The sequence below is a fragment of the Amblyraja radiata genome, chromosome 1, assembly GCF_010909765.2.
Source record: "Amblyraja radiata isolate CabotCenter1 chromosome 1, sAmbRad1.1.pri, whole genome shotgun sequence".
In the NCBI taxonomy this organism is placed as follows: domain Eukaryota; kingdom Metazoa; phylum Chordata; class Chondrichthyes; order Rajiformes; family Rajidae; genus Amblyraja; species Amblyraja radiata.
In genome coordinates, this window is record NC_045956.1 from 3083043 (window position 1) to 3106535 (window position 23493).

Consider the following 23493-nt stretch of genomic DNA (forward strand, 5'->3'; position numbering starts at 1 on the left):
TTGGGGGGATAGGGGAGGTGAGGAGGGCTGGGGGGGGGGGGGGGGGTGAGGAGTGGGGAGGTGGCGGATAGAGGGATAGGAGGGGGTAGGGTCTAGGGGAGAGGAGTTTTGGAGGAAGGGAGTGACAGGGTCGGGGAAAGGAGAGGGAGAGAGAGGTGAGGGAGGGATTGGTGAGGGGAGGAGGAGAAGGGAAAGAAGAGGGAGGGTGTAAAGGAGGGGGAGAGAGTGCTAGCGATGATGGGAAATGAGCTGCGCCTGTGCAGTTGGGGGCTATGGGTGAGTGGTGGAATATTGCGTTGGGAGACCAAGCCTCCTGTGTGACATTAGTATATATTAATGCTGTATGACATGTTCAACCTTAAATTTTGATAGCAGCTGTCCTTGTCGTAGAGTCTCATGGAAAGTTACTGCTCCAGTTTTTGTCATCAATTTGGAAATCAATCTGGGTTAAACTGCCATGTGATATATGCTTAGAAGTGAAAACTATAATTAAGAATTATTTGATGATAAGATAAGCCGATACAAAGTGCAGACATGATTATATTTGGTTTTCATTTGGTTTGATTCATCTTAGAGGAAATAATAGTTATGCAGCTGACAGGGCATCAAATGCAATTGGTGGAGATGAAGCCTGTGACTCAGTTCAGCTGATAAATCACAATTGTGAAATCTATAGACACATTTATATTCAGTAGGCATCTTCATCAACAAATTCAAGTTTGAGTTTCAGAGTTTCACAATTTGAAAACAGTTCAAATAAATTAAACAAACATTAGGAATTTGCAATAACAGAGTTATTACAATGTGATATATTCTAGAGGGGAAAGTTAACTTCATTTAACCTGGCAAAATATCAAGATGTCAATAGTTCTGCAAAATTGAAAACATATACTGATAGGGAAACCATAATATTCTGTCCCTCACCTGGAAAACATTCAAAGATAATCCATGCGTATCTGTGCATCTTTAAACACTGTCAAACATTTCTTGTGGATTTGAAAATGGAAACAATTTCTCTTTGCATATACATGTTTAAAAGTCAAGTTTTGCAGATAGCAAAAGCAATTCCAAGGAAAATAATCCATTATAGTCAACTAACTCCCTGAGTAAATAGAATTTTGCCAAGCAGTCTTTGCACTTCATATTACACCATCCAAGGTTTTAGGATATTCTGAGTCCTTTACGCCTACATCTGGATTTTGGAAGCAAGCAATACTCACAGTTATTTTAACTGCATAATTTTGCAAGAATGTTTGCTCCAGACCGTTTTTGTATATTTATTAACATGTTAAAAGAAAAGTACTTCATCGTAATTATACATAATTAGTGAATTGACCATTTTATGGTAGTGTATCTTAATATTCTTTTTCAAAATAGATTAATATATAACGATGCATATAAGATGGATGCTTGTGCCTTAATTTTGAAAGAAGAAAGTTGTAGATCTTGTCAAGGTTTTTATTTTGTTCAGATGATGTGCAATCCATCCAGTATACTGAGTTCATACTCCCTCTGTGGCTCAATTAGGTGAAAGAACTCCATTAAGTTCAGTCGAAAACCTCTGTTGAACGGGTTATGAAAATGTCCATTCTTGTCAAGATAACTGTATTTCTTCTGATTCATGTGTTCATTTATTGTTAAGTTAAGTGCAGCCATATAGAACTGTAAATAATCACAATTAAATATTGTATGATTAGATGTTCTTCAGTATCAGTATCAATAAGCAAGATAGCAATGAAAAGTTTTATTTTTCTATATTCAACACAACATGTATTCCTGAGTCAAATTTATTATGCTCAACTGAACTGCAGATGCTCAAACACGGAGCAACATTTTATACTTGTGCATTTCATTTATGGCCTTTATGTAGAATAAGGGCATCAAAGGGTTATAGTGTTCGAAAACATTGGGATGAAAATTCCAAAATTGGCAAAAAGATGGTAACAACAACAATGATATAAAAATAGCATATAGCTGAGAGGAGGAGACATGTTAATGGAGAGCAAATATGGAAGTTTAAGCTCTCCTAATTAGCTATAGTAGGATCATGTGGTTTTGTGCTTCCAATCTTATAGGAGTACAATTCAATATAGTTATTATCCAGTACACTATTGACTGCTGATGAATTTCTAGGCCCGAGTTATTCTTTCTGAATGAATTAATAATCAACAGTATTTAAACTCCATAATATCTAGTATATATTTTGTTTGATGTATTGCAGGCATACATCATTAGACTTTGAGGCTATAAATGTAAATGCATTAGAGATGATCCTTGGTGTAATACAGAGTTTGACACTGAATTTTGGTTGCTTAAACCAAGGAAACCTCTAAAGGGCAACAAAGTCAACATAAAATGAAAGCCTGGCACTATTTTAACTTGTATGATTTACAATTTCTAATTGTGTCAATATCTAGAATTAGGCTAAGTGTCTACTTCATGAAGAATATAGAGCATGTATCTGTTTTTGAAATCCTGTGAACCTCCTGAAAGCCATTTAGGGACGATGGATAATGCCATATTAAGCTCAGCTATATTATCGTTGCATAAAAAAGGAAAGGAACTAGTGAAAGAAAGATTGTAATGCGAAAGACAAAAATATTACATACATATATGCCAGTCATTATTGCTGATATGACGGTAATAACAGACAGGAATATGAATCCGATTCCAATGAATATGCTGCGACCCATCTCATTAAACCAGTCCCAAGCAAGGTAGACTCCCATCACACTATTAAGGCACATTGTTGCTAGGAAACCCAAAAAATAATTTCTGGAAAAATAAACACAAATAAAGTTTGTAAAGAATATTTAGAGTAGGAAAGTTATACATGTATGTTTTTTCCTTGGTGAGGATTGTATTGCACAATGCCCCAGTATGGTTTATTTTCAAATTTGTATTCCTTAGGTAGAACGTCCTGAGTAAAACACAATATATGAGGAACTATACATTACTTGGCATTCTACACAAGTATATAAATGACAGCACAAAAATGTTAAAACTCCGAGTGAAATTAATACCCCAGTACCTGTTTCTGTAGCCGACATCATTATAAATATAAGGACAATAATGATCAAAGTATTCCACACAGCGGTTTGTTACACGGCAGTGCTTGGACCGGAGAGGCCTCACAATGTGGCAAGTATGGCAAAGTCTGCTCAGAGGATTCTTTCCTTGTTCCCACTGATCAAAATAAACTGCCTAAAAGTAGAAATGTCAATGATCATACCATCTAAGTAAACTGTTCATAGAAAATAGAAACAAAATTACAGAATGCTATAAATACTTATTTTCCACCAGCATTTGTAATGAGAAAAGATACACTAATATTTTTATTTTAAGATTATCAGAACATTGTGACTTGCCTCTTTCCTTCATTAATACTGATGAACCTGCTATGTTCCTGATTCCTGCAACTGTATATTTAAAATAACGCTGTACTGACATTGAATTAAGGCATGGAGTGCAAGGTATATGTAATTTAAAGGTATTGTCATTTTCTTCCAATTTAACCAACCCTATTGAATAAAGGTGATGAAAATCACTAACATATAATGATGTAGAATAATAACATTTGTGTTTGTGGATGTGATTGCCTCATTTTGTCCCAACATTCATTAAGATCATGGCTGACATTTATCTTGACTTTATTTAGTCACCAATATTCTATTGATATCCCTAACTAACTTAAAGTACTTAAGACTTCAAGTATTTCAATTTATCTTTGGAAGGAGAGGTGAAACATTTGCTTCACGTGAAAAATAATCTTCTTGATTTTAAGGTATGTAGCATACCTCCAATTTAAATATGATGGGTTCTTGTACTGAATCCCCCAGCAATGGAAATAAATGATATATTAGAATATATTAACCTATTGTAAAATGGAGTAAGACGGATCCGATGAGGGCCACATTTGTAATCCAGTGACACTTGAATATGTCTCATACAAATTGGGCAAATGATCAAACATCCATGTTGCAACCTTGACCTCTTAATTATTAAATGACGGACTTAATGCTTGGGAAAAAAAAACATAGTGCCACTTCTTAAATGTTTTCTATACCCAAGCACTAGGTTTTAGGGATCTGTTGTCATGGACACACATGTGCCCCTGCTCACTTACATTAGAAGACTTTCTGATGTGTCTCACTTGATTCTATACCAGCCAAATAACTTGTATTTACCTAGAGGAATCTGCAAATGTCACACGTGGTATATTCACTTAATATGTCTATATAATTTTGGAATACCAAAGTCCCTCCTACTCAATTTACTCTACCTCTCGTGTCACCTGCAAATTTAGATTTTGAACTCTCTATCCCTTTATCAAAATCATATCTACGGCAAAAGATTAAAAGCCAGTACGGATCTCTGGGAAATGACTGAGGCAGATACAATTGTAATTTCATGCTTACTTATTATTCTATTGTATTAATTACCTGTTATGCCACTAGATTACTTCAATTCCTTAGAGTTTTATTTTTAGTTCCTCTGGATTGCTCAAGAAAAAAATAATTCAATAACTTCTCAAAAATTAATACAATATATTTCTTAATTCCCTATTTAAGAAATAAAATATGATTATCTCATGGTGCTAATTTATCAGTGTTTACTGTACTGTTTAAAGGATTGTTGAGTCAATTCCTTTCTCACCATGTTCTTGACATCCTCAAAGCATTTAACTAAATTAATCAGACATGAACTTCCTTCTGAACATTACATAAATGATATCTAATAGAAGGTTAATTATTTCTTGGATATAGAAAGAGAGTAATCAGATGTCTGTATCCTGCAAAAAATAGTCAATAACTTTAAACCTGGTCATTTTGTCAGGAAGCCTGATTTCAGCCTGAGTCAGAAGCTCTCCAGAGATATATTTGGCACATTTGTTGGTACAATTGTGAAAATGTCTCTGCAAAGGCACTGCTGCTGGAGAGCACAGTAAAGGACAGTAACTCCTTCACACGAACAACAGCAACAACAAAGAGAAGAAACTATACAAATATATGTAAACATTTGTGATCACTAGGGTTTATACTAACAGATTATCTGTCAGTTCATCAAAGCACAAGAAAGCAGTGGGGTGATGTGACAAATGTATTATAAAATATTAGATGATTTGTTTAAATGTTGCAGTAAATTACATTCTAAATATTTAAACAGAAGGGAGAGTTACTGGAAATAGCACAGTCACAAGAAGCTTTAATATTATAGTTCAGAGCTTGCTGTTTCAAGTGTGATTCGATCAGGGCAGCACAGTGGCACAGCGGTAGAGTTGCTACCTCCTCTTCTTATCGAGTCAACACACAAGATTAGAATCTGTTCAACCCCAGCTGAACACACTTCTCGGCATATGCATACAATGGTATCGATGTCAGTTGCTGCCTTAAAGTGCTAGAGAACCGGGTTAGGTCCTGACTATGGTTGCTGTCTCTATGGTGTTTATACATTCTCTCTGTCATCGCCTGGGTTTTCTCTGGGTGCTCCGGTTTCCTCCCACATTCTAAAGATCTGCAGGTTTGTAGATTAATTGGTATCTGTAAATTGTCTCTAGTGTGTAGGATAACACTAGTGTAGTGATCGCTGGTTGGTGTGGACTTGGTGGGCAAAAGGGCCTGTTTATATGCTCTATCCCTAAACTAAACTAATAGAAGTGGATTGCATTGGGAGATTTATGTGAAATGCCATGCCCGAGTTCCTTCCCATTGTTTGATGTATCTGAATCATTAGGGAAGTTTTGGGTCAGAGAGGAAGGTCAGCCATTACTGGAAAGCGATTCACTGCAGGTTTCGGCAGAAGAAAGGTACAACATAAATAATGAATTCTGAAAGGGGCTTGGAGTTGTAACTACAGGATGAGGACCAATGGAAATGATACAAAACAATGACTTCACTGAGGCAGGTTTCCAGTTATGGAGCAGATCCTCTCAACCTTCACAGAAGTCTCATAAGTGTTTAAGCATGAGTGTTTCTTGCTAGACCTGAATATTGTTAAATAATTACAGGCTTGAGTCAAACTTAGATTATATTGCCCAGGCCCTTTGTGGAGTGACAATTGCCTGTTAACAATGTGGACATTATTTTTTATTTTAAATATATGGGTGAGCAATCAGTCTTCTCACTATGCTAAATAGATTCAAGAGTATCTACAATCAGTAGTACACAGCGGTATACAAATGAAACCAATTCCATTCATGTAGATTCAAAAGTTTGTAAATGAACTGCAAATCCTAGTGCATCTCCTAGATAGTTGCTCACAGTAACACCATGTTGTGTTTAATTAGATTACATTTCATAGACCACAGAGTTCAAATGCAATAACTTAACATAACCCAAGTTTACTGAGCATAAAAGAGACTGCTGGAGACTCAGCAGGTAAGGCAGCATCTGTGGACAAAAGGGCAGTCAACATTTTGGCTTGAGACCCTTCCTTGGACTGAAAGAGCAGTGGGGAAGTGGGCAGTGTAGAGAGTTGAGGAAGTGAGGCAAGAGCTGACATGTGATAGTTGGATCGCGGTGAGGAGGGATGAATTAATCGATGTCATCAGGTGGTGGAGATAACAATGGAAGCATGTACACTATTGATGGAGGTAACCTGGGGCCACAGATGTTGGAATCTGATGGGAAACCAACCAAATAAGAGAGGTTCGGTGAGCAGATTGGAACAGTGGGAAGAATGGACCCAATTAGGAGGAATGTGTGGGTGACGGGCAAATGGGGTGAAAGGGATAGAAGCTGGGTGAAAGACTGATGCTGGTAAGCTCCAAGCTGCAGGAGGTTCGACTAGCCCGGACCCGGGGTCCGATCGCCCGGCGCGGGGGAGCTGATCACCCGGGAGTTTGGTCACCCCGATGCGGAGGGCTCGACCGCTGGCTGCAGGAGCCAAGATTGCCCCGACCGCAGGAGAACAAAGAAGGGAAGAAGTTTGGATTGTGGGGGGATCGCTGTGGTGGATGTTCATGTTAAAAAATTATTTGGGTATCTTGTTGCTCTTTATTGGTATGACTATGGCAAATCAAATTCCTCGTATGTTGCAAAACATCCTTGACTAATAAATGACTATTATGATTATGATTATGAAAGGGGGCAGGGTGCTGTGGGAAAGAGTGGTATCTGCGGGAGGATCTTGATGAATAGAAAAACTAACATGTTGCCTGAAATTAGAGAATTCAATGTCCATGTTTGGTCCCTAGATGGTGGTGATGGTGAGGATGTAGCTTTTCCTACACATATGGTTGCAAATGAAAGTGCCTGGAAGAGGGGATGGATGAAGAGGGATGAGTGAACCAGGGAGTAATAGAGAGAGTGGTCCCTATGGAAAGCAGAAAGGAATGGGGAGGGGATGATGTGACAGGTGGTGGAAATGCAAAGTGGAGGAACAGCGCTTCATATTTTGTCTTGGTAAATTACATGGCATGAACACTGAAGTCTCTAATTTTAGGTAACCTGCTCGCCCTTGGTTCCTCTCGCCACTCAGATCTACCTACACATACCCTTCTTTACAACCGCACTATGGCTTTCTGCCCTCCACTCTCTCAGTCCAGAGGAAACGTCTTGACCCGAAAGGTTGACTAGCCATTTCTCTCCATGGATACTGTATGACTCGCTGAGTTCCTCCAGCAGTTTGGAATTTGGTCCACATTCCAATAACAGCAGCCTTTGTGTTGGCATATAGACTGAGAATTACCATCTCTTTGGTCAAAGAGCTTTTAAAATTGTCCTGTGCTTGTCAGTCTCAGCTTCTCAGTTCGGGTAACTGAGAACAAGTTAGTTCTTATGATTGTTAGTATGAGATTCATTTTACATATCATATAGTAAACAGATATTTTAATTCAACTCTCCCCATTACTATAATATTGACCAGAGTTAGTGATTTCAAGCATAAAGTTAAATTTATAATCCTTTAAAATTCTTTTTTTTCGGATTGCATAGATGCAAGTATTTGCTTAGAATTGAAAACAATCTCATCTTTGGCTATAAACATTTAGTGAGGAAACAAGTCTTGAAATTTACTGCAAGGAACACATTCCTTGGCCCATGACAAAGGCAAGGTATTATACCTGTCTGAGAGCATGGTCATATTTTTCGCAGTCTCTTAGAAGAAAACCGGGATCCATCACAGAAGCTTTTAGGAATAGATACCACATCAGTACATTGCAGATCAAGAAGGTGATATGGAAGCCCATTAGCCTGTTCAATGAGATTGAGACAATCTGTGCAATAGAATAGATAGCAACTCTAGTCATTAGTGGCAGATTAATGAATTTGCTTTTAATATATGTAACTTAATACTTACTACATCCTCTTAGACAGACTGAGATGCTCTCTATTCGATAGAGCATTCTAATGAAAAAATACCTATAAAATTCTGCAGTTCATATTTTCCATATGTATTGATAACTTAGCATTATAGCAAACATATCCCTATTCACATCATTGCTGTACCAATGTTCTTTAATTATAAAAGTTTAATTCTTTGTGGTTCAGTTAAGTATAAATTTGTCTATTTTTGGATCAAAACTCCTGAAGAACTCAATTGGATAATTTGTTCCTAACATTTTATTTACTAATGACAAATCAGAAGTAATGGTACATGTAGAGGTTTCAGTGTATGTTATTCACAAGGTTAGGGAACATATTTGGATTGGATATCAAATAGATATCAAATTGAGAGGCTCACATTATTCTGACAGATTTTGCTAAACCATATGTGTCAAATAAGAGCTCCACCACAGTTCACAACCTGTTTCAGGTTAAAATCAGCTCCTTATTGCTTTCAGTCAATTTGCAATTAAGTTTTGAGGTGGATATTTAAAATACAGTAATTGTGAAGATTGTTAGGTTTGTTCTGAATACTTTAGAGAGCCGAGTTGGCTATGAAATTGGGACTATTTGAAATACCCCAGACTATTTCTCTGTATGAACACATTTCAATGTAGCAGATATTATATTAAGGCAAATATTGTTAAATTATAAATCCTGCCCCATAATATTTTACTTATGTATTTACTTTCCGTTCACATTTCAATTGGTGATTTTGAATGACAATAGCATTCTCACCTCTGAATCATGGATTTAAATCCCACATCAAGACTTTACTGAGGTAGGTACACAAAATTGCTGGGGAAACTCAGCGGGTGCAGCAGCATCTATGGAGCGAAGGAAATAGGCGACGTTTCGGGCCGAAACCCTTCTTCAGACTGATGGGGGGTGGGGAAAGAAAGAAGGAAAAGGGGAGGAGGAGGAGGAGCCCGAGGGCGGGCGGATGGGAGGGTGGGAGGAGACAGCTAGAGGGTTAAGGAAGGGGAGGAGACAGCAAGGGCTAGCCAAATTGGGAGAATTCAATGTTAATGCCATAAGGACGCAAGGTCCCCAGACGGAATATGAGGTGCTGTTCCTCCAATTTCCGCTGTTGCTCACTCTGGCAATGGAGGAGACCCAGGACAGAGAGGTCGGATTGGGAATGGGAGGGGGAGTTGAAGTGCTGAGCCACCGGGAGGTCAGGTAGGTTATTGCGGACTGAGCGGAGGTGTTCGGCGAAACGATCGCCCAACCTACGCTTGGTCTCACCGATGTAAATCAGCTGACATCTAGAGCAGCGGATGCAGTAGATGAGGTTGGAGGAGATACAGGTGAACCTTTGTCGCACCTGGAACGACTGCTTGGGACCTTGAATGGAGTCGAGGGGGGAGGTGAAGGGACAGGTGTTGCATTTCTTGCGGTTGCAACGGAAAGTGCCCGGGGAGGGGGTGGTGCGGGAGGGAAGGGAAGAATTGACGAGGGGGTTGCGGAGGGAGCGGTCTTTGCGGAAGGCAGACATGGGGGGAGATGGGAAGATGTGGCGAGTGGTGGGGTCACGTTGGAGGTGGTGGAAATGGCGGAGGATTATGTGTTGTATTTGCCGGCTGGTGGGGTGAAAGGTGAGGACCAGAGGGACTCTGCCCTTGTTGCGTGTGCGGGGATGGGGAGAGAGAGCAGTGTTACGGGGTATGGATGAGACCCTGGTGTGAGCCTCATCTATGGTGGCGGAGGGGAATCCCCGTTCCCTGAAGAACGAGGACATTTCCGATGCCCTGGTATGAAATGTCTCATCCTGGGAACAGATGCGGCGTAGGCGGAGGAATTGGGAGTAGGGGATGGAGTCGTTACAGGGGGCAGGGTGGGAAGACGTGTAGTCCAGATAGCCATGTGAGTCAGTGGGTTTGTAATGTATGTCGGTCAGGAGTCTGTCCCCTGCGATGGAGATGGTGAGGTCAAGGAATGGTAGGGAAGTGTCGGAAAGAGGTAGGGTTGCGTTTTGGAGTGGATGTGAAATAAAAATGAAGTTGTGCCTTTTACATCATAGCTCTGCACCAAAAAAATCATCAGTGGCAGTAAAGTGCTGTAGGAAACTTTTTTCCCCTTAAGTTAGCTTCCTTTGGTCAGGGGCGATTAATGCAAACTATAACAACACATGAACAGCTGTTATTATTACTGGTAACCTCCACTAAAGTTATAGAATAATCATTACACGAAATGTAACACATAAGTTGGTTCAGACCCTTTATATTCCCCCCCAAAATATTGGTAAAATTGTCGTATGATTGTCAGCCACTTAAAACATCTAAATCTAGTTGTTCAACATCATAAGCATGAAATATGCAAGACTTAAATCTCTTTGAAAGTAAACGCAAAATGCTGGAGTAACTCAGTGGGACAGGCAGCATCTCTGGAGAGAAGGAATGGGTGACGTTTCAGGTCGAGAATCTTCTTCAGACTGATGTCAGAGGAGTGGGCGGGACAAAAATAGAATGTAGTCGGAGACAGTAAGACTGGTGGGAGAATTGGAAAGGGGGAGAGGATAGAGAGGGAAAGCAAGGGCTATTTGAAGTGAGAGAACTCAATGTTCATTCGACTGGGGTGTAAGCTACCCAAGCAAAATATGAGGCTGTTCCTCCAATTTGTGCTGGGCCTCACTCAGACAATGGAGGAGGCCCAGGACAGAAAGGTCAGATTGGGAATGGGAGAGGGAGTTGAAGTGCTGAACAACTGGGAGATCAGGTAAGTTAAGACGGACTGAGCGGAGGTGTTCAGCGAAACGATCGCCGAGCCTGCACTTGGTCTCGTCGATGTAGAGAAGTTGACACCTGGATCAGCGGATACAGCAGATGAGGTTGGAGGAGGTGCAAGTGATTTATTTGATCTATTTGATGTTGTAATGGCTAAAATTCACTTTCATCCCATGGCTTCTCACTTTAATTTATCAAATCTGAAGCTGGAAATCCACCATGCTAGAAATTTGGAGTTGAATCCACAATCACAGGAAAATATTTGTCAGTGCAATTTTGCTACTAATTTGCTTTTCTTAAACTTTCTGTTCCATCAAATGAGCTGATAATCCATAAGTACTTCATGCTAGATTAAACAAATACTCTCCCCTTTCTATCCAAAATTAGCCAAATGCTCTGCACGATTAAATAGATCAAATTGAACAATTAGAATCACCAAATATTTTCTATATATGTTGATCTGAATTGCTCATCACATCCATTGAATTCAAACTCACATTCACTTTCATGGTTGATAAAGACTCTGCACGTCTGTTTCACCCATGTGACTTGGACCACGTTTGTCTGTCTCCCTCCATTAATGGCATACTGTTTTGCCATCATGGTGAAAAGATACATTTTCAGAAACACATTTGTCAAACTATACTTATCTTATTTGTGGCCAGCTGGTTTTCTTCTTTAAATTTAGTGCGAGTTAATAGTAATGTTAACATATGTTCACATTATATATATTCTTTCTACAGTTTCCTACTTGGTGTCCACAACTGGAACAATTTTAATATAATGCTTGTAATGCATAATTCTTGACATAGAAACATAGAAAATAGGTGCAGTAGTAGGCCATTCGGCCCTTCGAGCCTGCACCGCCATTCAATATGTTAATCGCTGATCATCCAACTCAGTATCCTGTACCTGCCTTCTCTCCATACCCCCTGATACCATTAGCCACAAGGGCCACATCTAACTCCCTCTTAAATATAGTCAATTAACTGGCCTCAACTGCCTTCTGTGGCAGAGAATTCCAGAGATTCACCACTCTCTGTGTGAAAAATGTTTTTCTCATTTCGGTCCTAAAAGACTTCCCCCTTATCCTTAAACTGTGACCCCTTGTTCTGGACTTCCCCAACATCGGGAACAATCTTCCTGCATCTAGCCTGTCCAACCGCTTAAGAATTTTGTAAGTTTCTATAAGATCCCCCCTCAATCTTCTAAATTCTAGCGAGTACAAGCCGAGTCTATCCAGTCTTTCTTCATATGAAAGTCTTGACATCCCAGGAATCAGTCTGGTGAACCTTCTCTGTACTCCCTCTATGGCAAGAATGTCTTTCCTCAGATTAGGAGACCAAAACAGTACGCAATACTCCAGGTGTAGTCTCACCAAGACCCTGTCCAACTGCAGTAGAACCTCCCTGCTCCTATACTCAAATCCTTTTGCGATGAATGCTAACATACCATTCGCTTTCTTCACTGCCTGCTGCACCTGCATGCCTACTTTCAATGACTGGTGTACCATGACACCCAGGTCTTGTTGCATCTCCCCTTTTCCTAATCGGCCACCATTCAGATAATAGTCTACTTTCCTGTTTTGACATTCATCAAACGTCCATCAGACATAAATTGCTTTAACAACCTTAAAAAGCAATTGCTTAACTTCCACGAAAGCCCTGGGTCAAAAATATAATTACATTAGCAAGCCTGACACAAATCCTGTCAGAAGATTTGAACCAGTAACATGACATATTCTGAAGAAGTGCAAATTTCAATCAATATATCAACAACTGGTTTCATGGCACAAATTTTGGAACATTGTTTTTCGATGGTTTAAAATTAGCAATTAGCTGCTATGGCAACGTGTTCTGAATAGCTGTCCCCTCAGATTCTGACGTGCCAGCGAAAATAATTCAAGTTCATCCATCCTCTCCTTGGAGCTAATAACCACTAACCCAGGCAACATTCTGGTCAACCTCTCCTTTGCACCCTCTCTGAAGTCTCTCTTCCTGTAATGGGGCAACCAGAACTGCATATAATACTCCAAATGTAGCCTAACCAAAGTTTTATAAAGCTGCAACACAACCTCCTGATTCTTATAATCAATATCCCGAACAAGGAAGGCAAGCAAACTATCTGCCTTCATTATCATTCTATTTACTTGTCTGCCATTGTCAAGGAGCAATGGTCCCAAGATCCCACTGATCTTGCTACATCAATGCTATCAAAGATCTCACCATTAGCTATATACTTTACCCTTACATTCGACCTCTCAAAGTGCAATACCTTTCCACTTGGTCAGATTAAACTCAATTTCTTCACCCGGTGGTTAGGCCACTTGCTACACGAACCCTCGGCAGTCGGGGGTAGGGTCACGTGACTGGGCAATGGCGGGAAGGAGTTGGCACGGGGTGTAGGGGTGTGCCTTATACAACAAACCCCGGGTCAACCTTCCCTCTCTCTCTCTTCCTCTTCTCTCTTGGCGTGAGTGTCCTGCCACCTCAGCTCGAGCCCAAGAGGCAACAGCCTTGCAGCAGCAGCAAAAACTTTTGTGTTAGAGGACTAAATGTGCATGTATATCTAACCTATAATGCCTGAATAAAGAAACCGTTTATTCACGGCGTTTGGTGCCTCTACACCCATATCTTTAAACTATCTATACCCTGGTGCATACTTTGACAGGTTTCTTCACCGTCCACAACTCCACCAATGTCGGTGTTGTGTACAAACTAAACTCCTTCCTTCATCACTGTCTGCAAAATCCTGGCCATAATGTTGTATAATAGAAATCATATAGTATTGTATCACAGTGGGTTTTCTGGTAAAATATCGCACACAGTGCTGAATATCAGCTGACTATAACTTCAGCATGTCTGAATTTACTGACCTGTGTAAAATAGGTAGGGTAACCCCACAACAGCAAACAGCCATAGAAGAAAAGAATTGGCCCCTTTGATTTTCCTGGTGGGCCAAAGACCAATGCACTGTAAAGAATTAGAAAATATGAATTAGATTTCTGATTTTTACTAAGGGATTGAATTCAATCAAGAACTCTGGAAGATACAGAAAATAAAGTTAATATCCTTGTTTTGCTCAGAAAAATAAATCCAACAGAAAACAAAGAAGGTTGCTAATACTTATCATTAATTCTGCATTGAACATTGTCTTCACTATAGCCAATCTAAATGATGATGTAGATTCATTTATGGTACAGCTAACATATGGGGTCTATATATTTTCACCCTTTGCTCGTGATAGGAATTACAAAGATAGTCTTCTTCAATTGCATTTCCAAATACTGGAATGGTATTTAAAAAAAAGAACAACTAAAATAGTTTGAAAAAAGTAATTGTACTGCAGCTCATCTGGAAACCTGATCATTACTTTGCAGATGCAAAACATCTTATATGATAAAGAACTTTAGAACATTTGGCAATTCTCAGAAGGGATGTAATAAGTTCTCAAGAAATCATTTTTCAAAAGATGTTTCTCACTGTTAGTAAAGAATTTTCAATCCGAGTTGGTGGTAAAACAATAAAATCCTACACGTTCAATTCCTAATGCAACAGTTGATAAGGTTTTAGTCTGTTTGTTGAAAGAGGGGACCATAAAGGTTTTTGGATTTCTTTTGACAATAACAAAAACATTAATTGTTGGAAGGTAAAATAAATCACTTTTGTCACTAGTAAACCTCTTTTCAAAGCAAAACATTAGTTAGCATTAGTCCACCACCAAGATATCCATAATGGGAAGCATGATCAACTTTATGGGAATGAATTCCTGTGGTTTATTCTGAATGGCATTTGTGGAAGTGGCAAATGAGCCATGGAAAAAATATAGTGCGCTGTTTATAGCATTAACACAAATTGAACAGATCAACCTGCATTGATCAAGACACTGGTAAAGGTAGCAAAGCCACTCACAGTCCAGTTGACCTTGCAAAGATTTCCTAACAAATATCTGGGGACCTGAGTTTAAATTGGGAGAACTCTTTCACAGTTGTACAATTTTCCAGCATGGTCTGAAGAATACAATACCATGAGTCGGGTGGGCGGCGCGACTCACGTTGCAGCGGCCTCTGCAGTCCTTCTGTCGTTTTTTTATTTTTTGTCTCATTTCTATGTAGTTTTTATTTTTTTTTAAACTGGGTATGTGTGTGGGGGGCGGGGGGTGGGGAAACTTTTAAAAATCTTTCCCCTGCACGGAGAACCGGACCTTTTCTCTGTCGGGTCTCCGTTGTCGTTGGGGCCGAGCACCGTGGAGCGGCCTCCAACCGGGATGACCTGGGGCTCCAGTCGCGGAGCTGCGGACTTACCCACCATCGTGGAGCTGGCCGAGTTCGGAGCGGGAGGAGCTGTGGTGGCGCGCTGCTGCGACCCGACCTAGGAGATTCGGGGGCTCCAACCGCAGGTCTGGTGGACAGTAACACCGGGAGCCCGCGGGTCTCTGGTGGGAGACTGTTTTTCGGGGTTTCAGCAACGGCGACTTCTCCCGCCCGAGTTGCGGGGTTGAGGATGACCTGGAGCGGGGCCTTACATCGCCCGGCGCGGCTTTAAATGGCCGCAGGACTTGTTAGCGCACGCCGGGGGCTCCAACACCAAGACCCGGAACGCAGCCTTGCATCACCCGGCTCGGCTTTATAATTGCCGCGGGACTTATGTTCCCAACATCTGGAACAATGTTCCCAATGTTGGGCGAGTCCAGAACCAGGGGCCACAGTCTTAGAATAAAACGGAGGTCATTTAAGACTGAGGTGAGAACAAACTTCCCAGAGAGTTGTGAATTTATGGAATTCCCTGCCACAGAGGGCAGTGGAGGCCAAATCACTGGATGGATTTAAGAGAGAGTTAGATAGAGCTCTAGGGGCTAGTGGAGTCAAGGGATGCGGGGAGAAGGCAGGCACGAGTTATTGATAGGGGACGATCAGCCATGATCACAATGAAGTGCTGGCTCGAAGGGCTGAATGGCCTCCTCCTGGACCTATTTTCTATGTTTCTATGTTTCCCTATCCTGGCCAGGGATCAGGACAGCCTCAATAAACAAGCAATGATAATGCCAAATATATAAGAACAGATAAATATATCCTAAAGGGACATCGATTAATGTAAGTGTTGAATTTGCATATTTATAATTTGTTGATCATTTGCTTATGATTATTGTTGACCATGGAAGATTCTATGTTATAGTCTTGTGCAAAGTCTGGAGAGAGCTGCCATTATCAAGCTTGATTAACAAACTTATCAGGAAGGCTGGCTCCAAAATGGGGGTGGAGTTGGATTCATGGGCGGTGGTCTTGGAGTGGAGGATGCTTCTCAAACTGTGGAGCATCGTGGACAATACAGCTCACCCCATCCATGACACACTGGTCCATCTGAGGGGTATCTTCAGCACCAGATTGGTTCCACCAAGATGCCGAACAGAACGCCACAGGAGATCCTAATTCCCTGTGGCTATCAAACTGTACAACTCCTCCTTTTCGGTCGTGGGGTAGACTCACACCCCCCCCCCCCCCCCCCCCCCCCCCCCACCAAATCTTTGCACATCCCCAATCCTTTCCACTCATCACTTTAATTTCATGTATCTTGTGTTTTATGACTGTTGGCAGATCAATTTCCCTCCTGCCAAAAATAAAGTTCTATCGTATTGTATCATCGTATGTCTTTAGACACAAGGAACCGCAGATGCTTGTTTGCAATAATAGACACAAAAGGGGTCAGGTAATGTCTCTGGAGAACATGAATAGGTGACGATTCGAAGCGGGACCCTTATTCAGACACCTAACCATATTTTTCAGACATCCTGCATTCCCCGCTGAGTCACCCCAACACTTTGCGTCTTTTTGTGATTATGTCTTTGCTCTCAAGTAGTGTTGAGATGGGTACTGTTCACCAGTCATGACTTCAGGAAGTTTGCACTTTACTAGATTACATGTTGGTAGTCGCAGATCTTTAGTGAAGTACAAAGTTTTATGCAAATGTTGAAGAAGATCATCTCTGCTGCTTAATGCAAAGAAAATATTTTATAGGTTTAATAGAAATACAGATGATCTCTCAGAAGTTACAACCAGCTACAAATGTTCTGCACGGTCTCTGCACGACATGATAAACCATGTGAGATAGATGTTCAAGATTTTGTGTGAATGTTTCAATGCCAAGAAAAATACCATGAACATAGGCAACGTTTCGGGCCAAAACCCTTCTTCAGCCTGAAGAAGGGTTTCGGCCTGAAACGTTGCCTATTTCCTTCGCTCCATAGATGCTGCCTCACCCGCTGAGTTTCTCCAGCATTTTTGTCTACTTTCATTATTGATGTTGTCATCCTCATGTTTAAAACAAACTAGTAAGAAATACATACACTTTTATCCACTCCTATTGCACATCTTTGATGGTAATTCCTCTGTGCTGTTTACATAATTGTTAATTTAGCAAATGCTCTTAAATTTTTTTTTTTTGCTTTCGAAACTCAACTGTAAAACTGCCAGAAATTGTTTTTTGTGGCTGCATCTGTAATAATGTGTTATATTTATAGAAAGTAAATTAAACAAATTATTTGCTTACTTTACCTCCAGTCAAATTTCAGATTTCGACTTTTTGATAGACTAGTGATGGTATTTCCTAAATAGACAATGATATCTTCACACTGTTGACCTCTTGCAAGTTTCAGAGGTGTGTTTCCATTTTTATCCTCATTTTCTAATTCCTCTCCATTCTGAAACGAGAAAGAAGAATAAGTTAAAGGATTGCTGGTAATAGTATAGCTAAACTAAGTCATTTTGGAAAAGATTTGATTCTAATTAAATATCCTAATTTTATTGACCAACAATCTTCTTCATTTTCCCATTTGTGTAAGTTGTTTGCAGTCAGGAGCAATAAACAATCTGCTAGGATCTCAACTGGTCAAGCAGCATCCATGACGGGAAATGGACAGTCTTGGCTATCTTCCTCGACCCTTTCCGTCCAGATGAAGGGTCCAGACCAGAAACATTAACAGTCCTTTTCCCTGCTGATATGCTGCTCGACGTGCTGAGATCCACCAGCAAATTATTTGTTATTCCAGGTTCCAGAATCTGCAGCCTTATTTGATTCTATTATAATAGTCCACTGCAAAGTCTCTTTAAGGAATGCACTTTTCTTCATCTCTTCAGCGGATGTCATGTGAGACCTCTCATTGTTCCCCATCTTTTGTTTGTCCACCTATCGCTTGCCTCTCTACTCTTTCAATCCAGATGAAGGGCACGGACTTAAAATGTCAACTGTCCATTTCCCTCCACAGATACTGTTTGACTCCCTCAGTTCCTCCTGCAGATTTCAGTATCTGAAGTCTCTTGAGTCTCTATTATTTACAATAATATTACAGCTATGAAGTCACCGAGGAGGAACAGTTTATCTCCCTATAGTTCGTGAATCAGGAAGGTTTCAAAATCAGGTTAAGATTGGCCTAATCTATAGCTTCCTGGGTTAGGGCGTGTGAAAAGATCACCATACTGATTTCATGTTTGTGTGAGCTGAAGGGTCATGAGTTCAATAATTTCACAAGGGGAGTTGTTGATTTGTCAGTCTAGATCATTCTTGATGAAAGTAATGTCACTCACCATCAGAAGATTGACCCCACCAGTAGAAGGTTCACCTACTGCCTTGTTATTTAAGATGGACTCTTATTGCCTGTTGTGCCTGACACGGAGCCGTGATAATGATGTCAAAGTGTGTGAGTTCTCGAGCTGTTAGCCAAGCGACATTCAGGTCTGTTGCCGACCAGGGTTATCCATGAAGATTCTGACATTTCAGGTCCCAAACATCACACAGCGACGTGGAAATTGGCTGTTTGTATTTTCTTTTAAATATGGTTTAACTGTTGCACATCAGTCCCATGTACCCCATAGGCCTGACAGAGGCCACAATTCAGTGGCAAGGTAGTACAAGCCAACTGGACAGCAGACTCCGCTGCATGGAAACTAATTAATAATACACACAGCAACACCTACCTTTCACTCACTTACTCACACACACACATGTGCCCTTGCCCACTGTTGTCTCTTCACTGTCCCACACCCCTTTCACCCAGCCTCCTTGAACGCCTAATGGATATCATGTGCTCTATTCAATGCAATGTTACAATTCAGTTGGTAGAGCGGATCAGAAAGGAAATTGGAGCCGAATGGATTTAACAGTTTTAGGAGGCCAACTTGGCACGATAGTCCAAGCTTCCCATTGTGATGTAATCTTGGGAAAACAAATTGAACCACTATTCTTTAAGAAATATTCCAATACTAGTTGGCTGTACTTATCTCTTAAGGATATTTTTTCAAGTTTAGTTGTTATCCACCGGGTGGCGCCACCATTAGAAACTTTTTCTAATATATAACCATATAACCATATAACAATTACAGCACGGAAACAGGCCATCTCGGCCCTACAAGTCCGTGCCGAACAACTTTTTTCCCTTAGTCCCACCTGCCTGCACTCATACCATAACCCTCCATTCCCTTCTCATCCATAATCTCTTTTTTCAGTACTGTACTGCAGCCTAGCATCAAGGAGTTGGCGGCCTTTGCTGGAGACCAATTTTGAGAGCTCCACCGCGGGACTTTAACATCGCGGATCTCGCGATCCCTTTGCCAGGGATCGACCTTGGAGCTCCAACCATGGGTGCTTGCGGGCTTAACATCACGGAGCCCGTGATCTCTGGTCAGAGACCGACTTCGGGAACTCCAAGCCGTGGGAGTAACGACCGCCCCAACGCGGGAGTTTCGATCACCGGATGTGGGAGCTACGACTGTCCCGACCGCAGGAGAATAAAGAGGAAGATTGGACTTTTTTGCCTTCCATCATAGTGAGGAATGTGGGGAATCCACTGTGGTGGATGTTTATGTTAACTTATATGTAGTTGTGTGTCTTGTTGCTTTTATTTTTGTATGGTTGTATGGTAATTCGCATATCACTGTACCTTAATTGGTACATGTGACAATAAAAGACCTTTGTAACCTTTGAATGAAATCTGATGCAGAAATCATATCAGATTTGTTTTTTTCCCATCACCATTAATAATGAAACTTCTTAGTTCAAGTGTTATGTTGCAGAATTGTGCAGGAATAAAGTGATACGCTTTCTATACAAGAAATTAAAAAGCAATTAATAATAATCAATATGAGCTTCCCTCGGGGACAAGGTTGAGTCATAAATCCAACGCAGGCTTCACCATTAAAAAAACCCAGTATGATTGCAGTACTGACTCCGGTACATAATATTCTCAAGTCTGAGAAAAATGATCATTTCCTGGCACATACCGTTATGATACTGACCATTTTTTCACCACATAAAATGGCCCTAAGTTCTCTAAATTGTTGAATGACCATGGATTGAACTTGAGCTACAATGTAGACATCTTTTCTATTGTTTAACCTACCTGCTCACACAGCAGCTGGACAGTGAGGAGGCTGCCACTAAGGACAGCTAAATGCAATGGTGTCTAGAAAAGAATAAAAGCTGATTATTAGGGTAAAACATTTTGAATTTCTTGAAAAGTAAGCTATTTCTGGTAGGATTTTATGGTCAATCCTTTGGTTTCCTATGAACTAACACAAATCCAGAGACATTTTGATTTTTGGAACCATTGCCAGAATGAATTTCTGCAAGGTAAAGCAATGAAGAGCTAACTTTAAGTTCTCTTTTGGGAATCATTTACACTTATAATGTAAGTCAGAAAATATTATAAAATGTAAAATAGCATTGAGTGACTGGACTCCAAAATCCAGACCACCAGATTTAGCATCTTATTAAAACATGCTGAAAGTAAAATTCTGGGAAAGATTGAGAGACCATTGGTGGGTCAATTAATAATGTAATTTAAAATTATAGTTATTCTGTACAAAGAGTAGACAAGCAAGCAGAACTTCAAACTTTATATGACTAGCTCATGGGGAGATAAGTCATAATATCATATTAGTTTATGGTTGTAAGCAGGAAATTAATTCCAAATGCACTGTAATGGTGGTCACCAGCCTGACTCTTGTATCCATTCAGTGAAAGGCATCACCTGACAGAGATAAGCTGTAGACTGCACTATCTTACGATGAGACTTTGTAAATAGAAAGTATGTTTTTTTTACTTTACCCTTCACACAGTAAGGGACATAACTGTTTATTTGTGTTTTATTCATCAGCATCGTCAGAGACCCACACCACCATCGCCACACTCATTTCACTCCAAACATCGGGAAGAATATGTAGGAACCTGAAAACTGTAACGTCCAGGTTCAGGAGCAGCTTTTTCTCAACAACTATCAGGTTATTAAACACTACAATCTCTAAATCAGGTATTGTCTTTCCACTGACTGGTTAGCATGCAACAAAAAGCTTTTCACTGTATCTCGGTATATCCTTAATAAAGTAAACAATGTTATTGTAGGTATTGACATTTTAGTGAATCACCTTCTTTTATCCATTGTTCTTACAAGTATAAATACTTAAAAGTATTTTGAGTTTGGTGATATCACTAAGAGGGTCCGAGAGTGTCTGTCCGTGAAGAATAAATGCTACTATATTTACCAGTTTCAGTCTCCCAGTGACTCAATTCACAAGTCACAACAATCGCGATCTGTTTCACGAACCACCGACAAAGGAGAGTCAGGGGAAAGAGAAACTATATCACTGTCCATATCTCTAATTACCCTTTCCCCAGGCTCTCAGTCTGAAGAAGGGTCTCGACCTGAAACATCACCTATTCCTTTTCTCCAGAGATGCTGCCTGTCCCGCTGAGTTACTCCAGCATTTTGTGTCTGTCTTCGGTTTAAACCAGCATCCGCAGTTCCTTCCTACACATTTTGTCTGCTCCACTGCGAAATCTCCTCAATTATGCCGGCTTTGAAGAAGTTCTCCCTCTCCGATGAGAGTTCTGCAACATCCTCTCTTGCTGCACCCCCTCTGTGATTCTCCGGCTCATTCATTTGTTCTATATGAATTTTTATTCACATGATGCTTGACACAATTGAATTCCTAGGTCAGATTTCATGGCGAAGATATTTATTTAGTAAAGCTCAACTAAATAGTTGAATATTTGATATCTTTATTTCACAATCCAAGTTTCCATACTTCTTGCATTGGAACATAGTTTTATAATTAATGAACTGCAAAACTATCCACAATCTTTTATCTGTGGCCCCTTACAATATCATTACCTACGCTCTGAAACCAATAAGTCCACCACAGGCTACTTGGATTTCCATTTGTATCTTTCAATAGGCATTTTTTGTAACATTGGACCTGATTTTTCTTGACCAGGTTTGTGCCTCAGGTTCAACCTCTGGAACGAACATTTTGCAACTGTGCAGGTCCAAACAAACTTGAGGCCTTGCCACCATGGTTTCTAATGGCACCTAGGCAGCCTCACTCCACCAATATGCTTAATGATCTGTGTTGTGAATGCCTTTTCAATTGTTTTAAATTGTGCCTGCAGCTGAGCCATGTGTAAAAACTGTTTTAAGTAGATTTAAATAATTAAAACGTGTTAAAACATTAAAATATTAGTTAAAATAAAAATGAAATCGACTCCTTTCCTTCACATTTTCAGTGTAAAGTTGAAGGACCAGTTACAAAATGTATCTAGCTCCTCATCTCTGGGGAATAGGGACCACCGCAGAACTCACTGAGTTGAGAGGTGGGAGCAGGGATCTGACGTGCTGGCATCTGAACCCTGGGGAATTCTTCACTATCCTGGGTCTCCATGGAATGGCCAATTTGACAAAATCTGGATCATTTTACACCAAAATCTACAATTCAATCTCTTCAGTATCTGGTGTGAATGGAAACAGAACTAAAATTAATTCTTGGCCTGACCAACCAAAGAACCACAAGCAGGCTAGGCAGCTTAAATTCAACTGTAGAGTAAGGTGAGACAAAGGGCATGATGCCTGCTGGTCTTAAATTAGCACAGCGGAAAGACCAGCCCTGTCATACCATAGATAATTTAGTCATCTTTTATCCAAGACAAATATAGCCACCGGGCTGCACATAAAAAAAAATTAATAGCATCCAATAGTGTCCAAAAACATACTGAAATAATAAAATAGCTTTCATAATGTGTTAAAATAATAACAATCTGTTTATGCATGATATGGAATTTTTGCTTAGTATGTACAGTATATTTCAGCAAAGATATGCTTGCTGGTATGATAAAGATATGATATGCTTGCTGCGTTAATGAAGTGATTTTATTTTCATTGCAAAGAATTGTACGAATGGACTTTGTCAAAGTCCCTCAATATATTACAGATTTTGTGTAAGACTCTTGGGAAGGTAATAAGAGTTATCGAAGCACAGAAAATAGCCTAAAACTTGCCATGCCAATCCTCATTCAGGCTGTTGAACATTGATGTGGGAACTGACCCTGAGAATCTGTTGTGGTGTAGATTGCAGTTTAGCTCAAACCTTTTTTTTTTATAATACACTTTCTACTGTCAGT

General features: G+C 40.3%; 1 protein-coding gene across 2 annotated transcripts in view; it reads right to left on the bottom strand.

The window, feature by feature from the left end:
* Positions 1-1264: 1264 nt before the first annotated feature.
* The window catches only part of LOC116968299 (probable protein S-acyltransferase 23), a 44665-nt gene continuing 22436 nt past the window's right edge, over positions 1265-23493 (bottom strand). The window contains exons 4-10 of one of the 2 annotated variants that reach the window (XM_033015063.1): positions 20441-20503; positions 17601-17746; positions 13926-14022; positions 8063-8215; positions 3032-3204; positions 2610-2775; positions 1265-1662 (exon numbers count right to left, since the gene is read on the bottom strand). In XM_033015063.1, the coding sequence (XP_032870954.1) occupies positions 1468-1662; positions 2610-2775; positions 3032-3204; positions 8063-8215; positions 13926-14022; positions 17601-17746; positions 20441-20503 (993 nt within the window). In that variant the 3' untranslated portion in view covers positions 1265-1467. The remainder of the gene's footprint in view (positions 1663-2609; positions 2776-3031; positions 3205-8062; positions 8216-13925; positions 14023-17600; positions 17747-20440; positions 20504-23493) is intronic. The other variant, XM_033015152.1, reaches the window with a different exon arrangement.